General features: G+C 44.9%; 1 protein-coding gene across 3 annotated transcripts; it reads left to right on the top strand.

The window, feature by feature from the left end:
* Positions 1 to 4,448: 4,448 nt before the first annotated feature.
* On the top strand, positions 4,449 to 11,706 carry LOC142485088 (tripartite motif-containing protein 42-like). Of its 3 annotated transcripts, XM_075584294.1 has the most exons (4): positions 4,449 to 5,795; positions 7,258 to 7,360; positions 9,348 to 10,054; positions 11,328 to 11,706. In XM_075584294.1, the coding sequence occupies exons 2-4, from the start codon at positions 7,308 to 7,310 to the stop codon at positions 11,351 to 11,353; spliced, it is 786 nt and encodes a 261-aa protein (XP_075440409.1). In that variant the 5' UTR covers positions 4,449 to 5,795; positions 7,258 to 7,307; the 3' UTR covers positions 11,354 to 11,706. The 3 variants fall into 3 exon arrangements, with proteins under 3 accessions (XP_075440409.1, XP_075440407.1, XP_075440408.1); XM_075584292.1 differs by lacking the exon at positions 11,328 to 11,706 and having other exon boundaries at positions 9,348 to 10,969; XM_075584293.1 differs by lacking the exon at positions 11,328 to 11,706 and having other exon boundaries at positions 7,248 to 7,360; positions 9,348 to 10,969.
* Positions 11,707 to 12,010: the final 304 nt, after the last annotated feature.

Here is a 12,010-nt window from a genome sequence, read left to right as displayed (position 1 = left end):
ACTGACGCACGCACGCACACACCCTGAGTGACGCACGCACACACCCTGAGTGACGCACGCACACACCCTGACTGATGCACGCACACACCCTGACTGACGCACACACACACCCTGACTGACGCACACACACACCCTGAGTGACGCACACACACACACCCTGAGTGACGCACGCACACACCCTGACTGATGCACGCACACACACCCTGACTGGCACACGCACACCCTGACTGGCGCAAGCACACAAACCCTGACTGTCGCACGCACACAAACCCTGACTGGCTAACGCACACAAACCCTGACTGTCGCACGCACACACCCTGAGTGACGCACGCACACACCCTGACTGACGCACGCACACACACACCCTGAGTGACGCACGCACACACCCTGAGTGACGCACGCACACACCCTGAGTGACGCACGCACACACCCTGACTGACGCACGCACACACCCTGACTGACGCACGCACACACCCTGAGTGACGCACGCACACACCCTGAGTGACGCACGCACACATCCTGAGTGACGCACGCACACACCCTGAGTGACGCACGCACACACCCTGACTGACGCACGCACACACCCTGAGTGACGCACGCACACACCCTGACTGATGCACGCACACACACCCTGACTGGCGCACGCACACCCTGACTGGCGCACGCACACAAACCCTGACTGGCGCACGCACACAAACCCTGACAGCCGCACGTACACACACCCTGACTGATGCACGCACACACACCCTGACTGGCGCACGCACACCCTGACTGGCGCACGCACACAAACCCTGACTGGCTAACGCACACAAACCCTGACTGTCGCACGCACACACCCTGAGTGACGCACGCACACACACACCCTGAGTGACGCACGCACACACCCTGAGTGACGCACGCACACACCCTGACTGACGCACGCACACACCCTGACTGACGCACGCACACACCCTGACTGACGCACGCACACACCCTGACTGACGCACGCACACACCCTGACTGACGCACGCACACACCCTGACTGACGCACGCACACACCCTGACTGACGCACGCACACACCCTGACTGACGCACGCACACACCCTGAGTGACGCACGCACACACCCTGAGTGACGCACGCACACACCCTGAGTGACGCACGCACGCACACCCTGACTGGCGCACGCACACAAACCCTGACTGGCGCACGCACACACACCCTGACTGGCGCACGCACACAAACCCTGACAGCCGCACGTACACACACCCTGACAGCCACACCCTGACAGCCGCACGCGCACGCACACACACCCTGACTGACGCACGCACACACCCTGACTGACGCACGCACACACCCTGACTGACGCACGCACACACACACACTGACGCACGCACACACTGACTGACGCACGCACACACACACACACACACACACTGACTGACTGACGCACTGACTGACACACACACATACGTACTAACGCACGCACACAACCCCTCACAGCCGCATGCACACAACCCCTCACAGCCACACGCACACACACACACAGACTGACACGCGCACACGCACGCACACACACTGAATGACTGACTGCCGCACACACACACTGACTGACTGAGGCACACACACACGCACACACTGACTGTGTGTGTGTGCGTCAGTCAGTCTGTGTGTTTGTGTTTCTGCGTCAGACTCACTGACGCAAGCGCGCGCACACACACTGACTGACGCACACACAATGACTGACGCACACACACTGCATGAAGCTGTAAAGGAGGGAGGGGGGGACTGGATTGATGTGAATGGGGGACAAACAGAGAGAGGGGTGGAGAGAGGAGACAGAGAGGAGCGGGAACATTACATCCCGGGCAACGCCGGGTCTCTCAGCTAGTATAAAATAAACGTAAAGAGAGGGTGCATACTGTACCATTCAATGATGGATACAAAAAAAGGAACAACAGGACAGTCACTCTTATACTCCCAGAAAGTGAATATATATATCATTGACGTGAATCACTATCCGTATTTGAAGTGTGTGTGTATATATATATACATGTAAATATATATATACATACAAATTAGCATACAGTAATATTTCCATTTGCTATTTGCCTTGCTATGGAGGGTTTTTGTCACTTTTTTACTCACATAACTTCACATATACATATATATATATATATATATATACTAGCTGAGAGACCCGGCGTTGCCCGGAATGTTAATAGGTAAATGTTTTGAATAAAAACTATATTAATAAAAAGTAATGAAAGTGTAACATATCTAGCACATAACTGTTGATGTGTGTAAAATTATACAATTAATGTAATAAAAAAAATGAATGGTGGGTGTGTGTGGGGTGAAAAATGAATGGTGGGTGTGTGGGGGTAAGAGGGAGGGAGGGTGGGTGGTGGGGGTGAAGAGGTAGGGTGGGTGTGTGGGGGGGAGAAGAGTAATGGTGGGTGGGGGGGTGGGTGAAGAGTAAGGTTGGGTGGGGGGTGGTTGAATAGGAAGGGTGGGTGAAGAGGAAGGGTGGTTGAAGAGGAAGTGTGGGTGGGGGGGAAGAGGTAGAGTGTGTGTGGGGGGGGGAGAGGTAGGGTGTGTGGGTGAAGAGAAAGGGTGGGGGGGGAAGAGGAAGGGTGGGGTGGGGGAAGAGGAAAGGTGGGGGTGTGAAGAGGAAGGGTGGGTGGGGGGTGGGGAAGAGGAAGTGTGGTTGGTGAGGTGAAATAGGAAGTGTGGGTGGGGGAAGAGGAAGGTGGGGGTGGGGGAAGAGGAAGGTTGGGTGGGGGTTGGGTAAGAGGAAGGGTGTGTGGTGGGGGAATAGGAAGGGTGGGTGGTGGGTGGAAGAGAAACGGTGTGTGGGTGGGGGGGTGTGAAGACAAAGGGTGTGTGGGTGGTGGTGGTGGGGAAAAAAATGTTGGGGGGGTAAGGATGTGTGGCTTCGGGGGGGGAAGAAGAAGGGTGGGTGGGTGGGAAGAGTAAGGGTGGGTGGGGGTAAGAGGAAGGGTGGTTGGGGGGGGGAAGAGTAAGTGTGGGTGGGTGTGGTAAGAGTAAGGGTGGGTGGGGGTGGGAAGAGTAAGGGTGGTTGGGGGGGGAAGAGTAAGTGTGGGTGGGTGTGGTAAGAGTAAGGGTGGGTGGGGGTGGGAAGAGAAAGGGTGTGTGGGTGGGTGTGGAACAGAAAGGCTGGATGTGTGTTGGGGGGGAAGATAAAGGGTGGGTGGAAATTAATGTTGGTGGGGGAGGAAGGGTGGTTGGGGGGGAAAGAGGAAGGTTGGGTGTGGGGGGGTGTAAGAGTTTGTGTGAACAGGAAGGGTGAAGACTAAGGGCGGGGGGGTCAAGAGTAAGGGTGGGTGGGGTGGTGGGGGAAGAGTAAGGGTGGTTGGGGGGGTGGGTGAAGATTAAGGGTGGGTGGGAGGGAAGACTAAGGGTGGGTGGGGGTAAGAGGAAGTGGTGGGTGAGGGTGGGTTAACCCCTTCATGACTAGCGGTTAATAACCGCTATGGTGATTAAGGGGTTAGGGGACATTACTTTGTATGTTTTAATTTTTGTGTCTGTTTTGCAGAAGCGGAGGGGCCATGGCCAGGATGGGGGGGGGTAACGGTATGTGGGTAGGGGGTGAGGGTGGTTAGACCTCACAGGATGCACATTGGGTCCCCCCCCCCCTCCCCACATTTACATTCACTGCACTGACAGCAGGGAGGGAGATTTACTGGTAACAGAAACATCTCTCTGCCTTCAGTGTAATCTGTTTAAAGCCCCCTCCCCCCTAATGTGTGTTTCTGTAAAATCTCTCTCCCTTCAGTGTAATCTGTTTAACAGAAACATTAGGGGGGAGGGGGCTTTAGGCCTTTACATCTCTCTGCCTTCAGTGTAATCTGTTTAACAGAAACATTAGGGGGGAGGGGGCTTTAGGCCTTTACATCTCTCTCCCTTCAGTGTAATCTGTTTAACAGAAACATTAGGGGGGAGGGGGCTTTAGGCCTTTACATCTCTCTGCCTTCAGTGTAATCTGTTTAACAGAAACATTAGGGGGGAGGGGGCTTTAGGCCTTTACATCTCTCTGCCTTCAGTGTAATCTGTTTAACAGAAACATTAGGGGTGAGGGGGCTTTAAACAGATTACACTGAAGGCAGGGAGATACAGGGAATGTACTGTATTGTTCATCATGTATTTTGTTTATTGCAATGCTGTGTATAAAGTATAAGGTTTTTTACAATTAGATAGATGTAATCCTTGGTATTGTAAGGGTTAGCTTTGGTTTTAAATTGTGTTTTCTGGTTGGTACTTACAGTATATATTGATTTTTGTTTACTTGATTGGTTAAAATAGTTGACTTGTTTGGAAGTGTTTGTATTTACTGGTAGAGTAGCTTGCAATTATATTGTTAACATTCATTTGCAGAATGTATATGGTGCATAGATTTTATGCATCATTTATACAATGTAATATATCTATATAAAAAAAAAAAATATATATATATATATATATATATATATATATATATATATATATATATATATATGTAACAGGTATTCTGTATGGCCTGACCCCCCAATCTCATATTGGCCCCTCTGGTCTAACCAGCCCCAATTACATGGTCGTGTCTGGTGGTGCACCTGTTGGCAACAGAACTCCTGAGTCTCCCGCATGATGGTGTATGGGGAATGCCAACCCAGAAAGGCAGCTGAGGTAGTGTGTGCGAGTCCTATCTATATCCAGTGCAGCGCCTCCACCTCATCAGGATCCCTGCGTCCTCATGGGGATGGTTCTGATGAGGAACTCCTCTGTGGTGCCTTCCTTTGCAGAGTAATTCCAGACTCATACATGAGGTTATCTTTTATCAAGGACATCTTTATTGCGGTTGGTATGGGCAAGCTGCCCCTCACAGCTAGCAGCTCAGCCGCTCATTTCTCTGCTGCACTCCATTAGGAAGATTCCTTCTCCTCTAATAGAGTTGTTCTCCACCTCTCCCCTCAAGGAGATTCACCAGCTTGTCTGTCTGCTTTGAGCTGCCCAGACTCACAGCTCTTGCATCAGACACTGCAACACTGTTGCAGACCTCCACATGCCTCTCACTGAACAGAGTCAGAACACCAACAGGACTGAACTGCTAACTTTAGGCAGTTCTGTGTCTTATATCACCTCCAGAAAACAGACACGCTCTGTGTCACTAAGGGTGGACATAAAGCATGTTGTCACTCCCTTTGGGACATATGACACCTCACCAGGGTTTGAGGGCAAACCTCCATGATTGTTGCCTGCAATCCTGCATACTTACCAGGTTTACTGCCAGCATGAGAAAGAGATATGTACACCAATTTTACACATGGCTACATATATATTAGCACTAATCACAATTTTTTGATCCAGACTATAGTGACACCTACTCAACAAGTTTTTCATATATCTCCAGATCCTATTGAAGCGCATAAGAGCTAAAGTCCTAGGCTCTGAGTTCCAATGATTAGGTGTCAACCCCCCGCCCCCCCCCCCCTCCCCCTTAAAAAGAAAGAAAATAATGTTGGTGCCTTTGCTTGGTGTTTGTGCATAGTGCAACCGCAGACTCTCAGGGATCTCTTGGTAGCTACAGTAGCACACCTGCACCCTGACAGTGCTGGTGCTAACATTTAAACTCTACTTTTAAATAAAACGTAGGCTATGTAAGTGGCACTGCAGCTTTCAGGAGACATGGAAGTGGCTTTTCATAGCTGATGTTAAACAAACTTTTTTTATGCGAATCATACTGTGTGCAGTGTTTTTTATAGGGGCCTTCACTACTGCAGAGACAGAGGTGGTAACGGAAAAAGAGATGTTACTGAGTGTGAGTATATAATGTATTCTCCTTCTTAGCTTTGGGCTTCACGGTTTTATTTTTATGAGTATTTTACTTGCAGTGACAATCTACCTACTCAGCCCTGTATTTAGCCTGCAATGTCTGTATTGCCAGAGAACACACAATTTCAGCTCTGAAAGTATTAAAGCTGCAGTACAAGCAATATACTACATGTGCATTTTTTTTTAAAGAAATCAGTTCTGTATATGAGAAAATACGTGTAGCATTTAAAAAAAACAATTGTAAAGACATTTTTAATGTATTCTAATGTAACAGCCATTTTTGTTCCTACAGTGTAGCAATCATATAGAAAGTGACACCATCTCCCCCTTCTGAAACAGCAACACCTTTTTGAGCCCTGCCCTCTCTAGCAGTGAACCAATTGAATCTAGTTCCTGCCTGGTCACATGCTCTTCCTCGCAGAACTTGGTTGTCAGTGCAGCAGAAGATTACCCAAGATGCATTTATTGAACCCCTTGCCGAATTTCAGCGATCGATTACAGAAGAATGGATCGATCAGCAATTTAGCTAATCACTTGTCAGTGTGGAGATTGTATTGATGCACATACTGTATTGAATGATTTTTTTTTAAACGACAGCTTGAACTGCAGCTTTAATGAAGAACAATTTAATAGTGTAAAGAAACACCATCAGAAATACACCTCTGTAAAGCTTTTTTTGTGAGCATCTTGCTTTTCCTTTTAGACATTATTCTGTTCTACAAATTACAGTGAATTGTCCCAAGATTACATGTTACCCACTCAGAAAAGCAACATATATTCCTGCTCACATGTTCAGTCTCGTATTCACCGATCTACAGTAACACATCTAATCACACATAATATTATCTATATCCAATATTAAATTATCTAATAAGACATTCCTCAAATAATCAATACCAACCTTTGTGTAGCGATATCTTAATTAGTAAGCAGAATTGATCTAAAACACAAAGGGAAACAGTTTAAAATGTGCATACTCACATTGTAAATTCGTAATTGTCTAACTATATATACATAGTGTATGGCTAATATCTAACTAGTGATTTCACTCAAATTGGGATATTTCATATTTTAGACCAGTTACTTAATTATAAATGTCATAAATGTAATGAAAACGCGTACATGTAAACAGCTTCTTTATCTGCGCTGTGCCTGGAATAAAATTCTGTCTATCTTGAAGGACAGTGGCATTTACATTTGGAATAAGATGGAATGTTATGGAATATAGTGTATCTGATTGGCTGCTGCACTGAAACTGCCAGATAAGGGTCCTATTATGACATCGTCCTCAGCCAACCATCAGCTGTATGAATTGTGATAGATGTTTGGGTTCCTCATTGTCATCTTAACCCCAGGGGAAATGGAAAACTTATGGGTTGGGGGGAGGGGGAGGGAAAGAAAAATCATGATTTCCTTGAAATAAGTTGCTTCTTTTAAGCTACTAACAGAACACAAATGAAGAAGAGCCGTGACACCAGTGCTTTGAAACAACTTGAAAATGGCTTGCTTTCCAATGCGCAGAAGAAGAAAACAGAGCGAGGTAGAAGATTGGTACGTTCCCTTAAACAAGCAAAAAGTGACGTTATGGAGGACGAGTCTACTTGCTATCACTACAGAATTAAGATAAATAGGAATAACCAATTCATTGTCATACTAGAGGGGCCTGCAATGTGTTGCACAGCACTGTTAAGTGGGATATTAATTGGTTATCCACAAATATGTCCCAGGGGACATTTAGGTAAGGAATCCATGGTGGAAGGGGCCCAAACAATCATTTCTTTGTATCTGGAAAGATCCTCATGGTTGTTGGCTATTATTGTGGGTTAGGGAGGGATCACCATATAAACATCAACACACTGTACCAAGCTTTGCATGCATCAGATTTTTTACATTTCCAGGATCATAAGTGTGCTCTTTAGAGACTAGGTCCCTGAAAATCATCATTGAGGCTGCCAATATATAATGTTATATATGTTTGTATACAGTATGTACACCAGTGGTTTTCAACCTCTATTTAGTTAAGGAATCCTAGAAATATATGGTGACATTTTGGGGAACCCCAGCCCTACTCCCCCTTGTCTCCCACTCTCCCTCTTCCCCTGTCTATCACTCCCCCGTCTCTCATTCCCCTCTCCTTTCTTTTCCCCCCATCTCTCATTTCCCCATCTCTCTAGCCATCTTACACTCCCTCCCTCTTACACTCGCCCCTCTTTCTCTTCCCCTCCTTCTCCACTCCCTCAATTACCCTCCCTCTCAAATTCCCCCCATCTTAAAAACACACGCACACCTCTCCCCCCCCCCCAAAAAAAAATCTTACTTTGGGGCGAGGAGGCCTCCAAAGCTGCGGCGGTCCCACAGACGGAAGTTGGACCTGCTCTCCCCCCCCACCACCCCTGTCAGCCACGGAAACCTTTAGGGAAGCCCGCGGAATAGTTGAAAATCCCGATTTACAGTGTAGCAGTGTCATTGCCTTGAAACACACCATTCATTCAATGATAGCACATGGATATACAGCATTGATGGGGGATTAGGATACGTCCTTTATTGCTAATTTCAAACAGGTTTAAAGGCGATCCCCTTGCACTAGGAACGTGCACTATAACAGCGGCTAGCTTCCTCTGCTCATTGTTATGGACTATTTGAAATTGTAAGCTCCTCTAAGCAGGGATGTCCCTTAGCTATTGTGTTAGCATGTGACAACTTTACAAGAAATTCTCCTGTTATGTATGTCACCATTTTTGATCCTCTATTGTACTGTACTGTGCTGTGAAATATGTTAAATCCTTATAAACATTAATAATTGTAATAACTACACAGTGGCTACCACTGAATGTTCAACATGGCTGGCCTGGTAATAGTCTACGCGTGGTTTTGTATTGCCTTGGCCATGAATAATTGGGAAATATACTGGTTTAAGATTACTTGTGCCAAAATAGTAGTCAGTTTATAGTACTGATTGTTATCTTTCATATTTAACTAATTAGCCCTCTTTGATGGTCCCACCAGAGTTGTCAATTCTGGGATGTCTTACGGCATTTTTTTGTTTATCTGATAGATGATGATCTACTCCTTTCAGTGTACATGTCCACTCTGTTCAGTGATCAAGTGGTTCAAGCAGCAGTGCCAGCCTTTGTAAAAGTGGCAGAGTAGAGAGCTATTTGTGTTACATACCAAGAGTTATATCTGATCTAGAGCCATGGAAAAGTGCCATCTTAAATAGCAGGTGGTAGAGAGATCCCGCTTTCTCATGGCTTGATTGGAATGTTTAAGGATTTATTCCTACTCGGATTTGGAGACCAGATTATTGCAGTTTCTGTCCCACACGATGACATTTTCCTGCAGTTTACAGTGGTCAAAGTTCTAGAACTTTATAAGGACATTAACCCCTTTGTTGCCAAAGAGGCGTGCGACCCATTGCAGCTCTTTGACAGCGATGGAATTAATAGTTATACCCACTTACAACCTTGCCTATAATTTCCTGCGCATTTCACACTACAGCTAATCTCTTACTATATTTTGATTATTTTCTGAAATTTAGCAACAAAGTTGAAGAAGTTTCCTCAAGTTTAAGCCTGCAGGACATACAGACCTTTATTGGACCATTGTACCCAGAGCTCCTGTGTTTTGGATGTACCAAATTTTACATCAACCCCTACCTTTTGCCCTGTGAAGACACCATCTGCGAAACCTGCCTGCAGAATATGAAGAGCGGGATGCGTCAGGATAAGAGAGGCGACATAGTGGTGCAGTGCCCCATCTGTCATTCCGAGTTCCAGTTTGACACACTCAAAGATGTCAAGTTCCCTCAGAACTATCTCATGAAAATCATTGTGATGGACTGGAGGAAGAAGATTGAGATGGCAAAACTGCCCGATTCTGCTGATCAGATGCTTCAGGAGATCAGGATCTTTTGCCAGCTGTGTGACACGAAGTGTAAGCGCAGCACCATGAAGAAGTGCATCACCTGTAACCTGATCTTCTGTGAGAGCTGTTTGTACAACATTCACGGGAACAAAGCTTTTCTGTCGCACACACTGGAAGATGCATCCATCCAAGTGGACAATGCTATAAAGTGCTTTGCCCACAAGGGAAACGAGATTGTCCGCTACTGCAACACAGACCACGCGCTGCTGTGTGAGGAGTGCCACCGTACCACACATGAGGGGCACACCACTTACTCTGTCCATGATGCCTTTAAACAGGAGACCAAGGATTTATCGGCCATGGTATCTAACTTTCGCAAAGGTTGGTGTCAAAACTGTGTCACTATTTAAAAGTTTTGCCAAATCCATCTGCCACCAATAGAAACAGGGAACGTATTTAAACCTAACCTGTGGTAGATTAATCATTAAAGTGGATAACTATCTCCACAACAATCCCCATAGCAATGGCTGCACAACAAGGTATTTACAACATACACATGAAAAATCTTAAAAACAAAACAGAACATATAATGGATACATTTAAAAACACAACTACTGATGTTTTAAGTTACCAGCATCATTATTATTATATAAAGCTATATCAATTAATGGAAGTATACAGATGTATAACAAAGGATTTCATATATCTAGTACTTATAAAATCTTTTCAGTACTTATAAAGCATTTTCAGTATCAAGATTCACCTTAAAGGGATATAAACATTTTATCAATTTATTCACATAATTCATATCCATGAATACAGTGGCAACCGCATGACAGACAGTAACTTAATATGTCACCTCCCAGATCACAATGTAATTGGGTGAACACTGTGAACCCACCCCAAAACGTAGCCATTACCCCATCAGGAAGTGTTTCAGTTCCCACTCCTGATTGATGCCGGCCGGATGGAGTGTGTTCAGAGTGTACACCCAATACATTTCCTGTTTATTTAATACCCCCTCTCTATGGCCTCCTCTAGCGTTACAAGGGATATGTTCAATTGCCATATAGGAAAAGTTGGCTATTCCCCCTTTAGGGCATCTGGAGAAGTGTCTGGGAACTGGATGAGATACATCATTCTTTTTAATAAGCCTGACATGCTCGGCAATGCGGGTCTTGACTGGCCGAATGGTTCGTCCCACATACAATTTTTTGCAACCACATCTCAAAAGATAAATGGTGTAGGATGTATTACAATTCAAAAATTCTTTAATAAAATATTTTTTTCCATTGATGTCAGTTTGGACAAATTTTGTACTATGAACATATTTACACATGGAACAATTTCCACATGCATAAAAACCTTTAGGAATACTACCAATTCTTTTAAGATCAGTTTTAGTTTGAAAGTGACTTGGCGAGAGGTGTGATGCTAGTGTCTTAGCCCTACGGAATGAAAATTTTGGTCCCTTCAAGGTAAACTCAGCAATATCATTATCAAGGCACAGGGTGTGCCAATGTTTATGCACAATGTCGCATATAAGCTTGGATTGGCGACTATAAGTCGTGATGAATAATGGACTCATATCACTATACTTGCTCTTAGATTGTATGTACCCCTTATGATGTTTGTCTTTTTTCTTTTTATCGAGGATTCCAGGGCGATGCAAAGTCATAGCGTACTCGTATGCTGTCTGGATATCTGTATATTTGTAACCCCTGGCTTGGAATCTCTCAAATAGTGCTTGTGACTGCAAAGAGAAATTCTCGTCATCAGAACATATCCGTCTCAACCTTACAAATTGGGCCCTCGGAATACTTTTGATTAAAGATTGGGGATGACAACTTTTGGCTGACAGTAGTGTGTTTCGGGAGTTTGGCTTGCGAAATATGTCAGTTTGGATTAGCATGTCATGGTCTATGTAAAGGAGCAGGTCCAGATAATTGATGCAATTTATATTTTGTTCATAAGTGAATTTGATATTAACATTATTGATATTAAGTGTGTTTATAAATGCTACAAGTGATGATTCATCGCCGTCCCATATAATAATGAGATCGTCGATGAATCTTTTATAGTAAATAATTTGTGAACGATAAGAATTATTACTGTGATATATATATTGTGCTTCCCATAACCCCATGAATAAGTTTGCATATGATGGTGCAAAACTTGTGCCCATTGCAGTGCCTAATAATTGTAAATAAAAACGTGAATCAAATAAGAAATAATTGTGAGTTAATAAAAATTTAATAGATTCTAATAGAAAAGTGCAAAGTGAAGTGGACAGATGTGATAAATTTAAAAAGTGCATGATAGCTAATAACCCGTGAT

Source organism: Ascaphus truei, unplaced genomic scaffold, assembly GCF_040206685.1.
Source record: "Ascaphus truei isolate aAscTru1 unplaced genomic scaffold, aAscTru1.hap1 HAP1_SCAFFOLD_532, whole genome shotgun sequence".
Lineage (NCBI taxonomy): Eukaryota > Metazoa > Chordata > Amphibia > Anura > Ascaphidae > Ascaphus > Ascaphus truei.
The sequence above is the reverse complement of the archived record's forward strand: the minus strand, read 5'-3'. Positions and strand labels throughout refer to the sequence as shown.

Excerpts from the sequence above, each read along its gene's own strand:
- LOC142485088 (XM_075584292.1), top strand. The coding sequence starts at position 7,308 with ATGGCTTGCTTTCCAATGCGCAGAAGAAGAAAACAGAGCGAGGTAGAA. Across the intron at positions 7,361-9,347 it reads CAGAGCGAGGTAGAAGATTG|CAACAAAGTTGAAGAAGTTT; the intron begins GTACGTTCCCTT and ends TCTGAAATTTAG.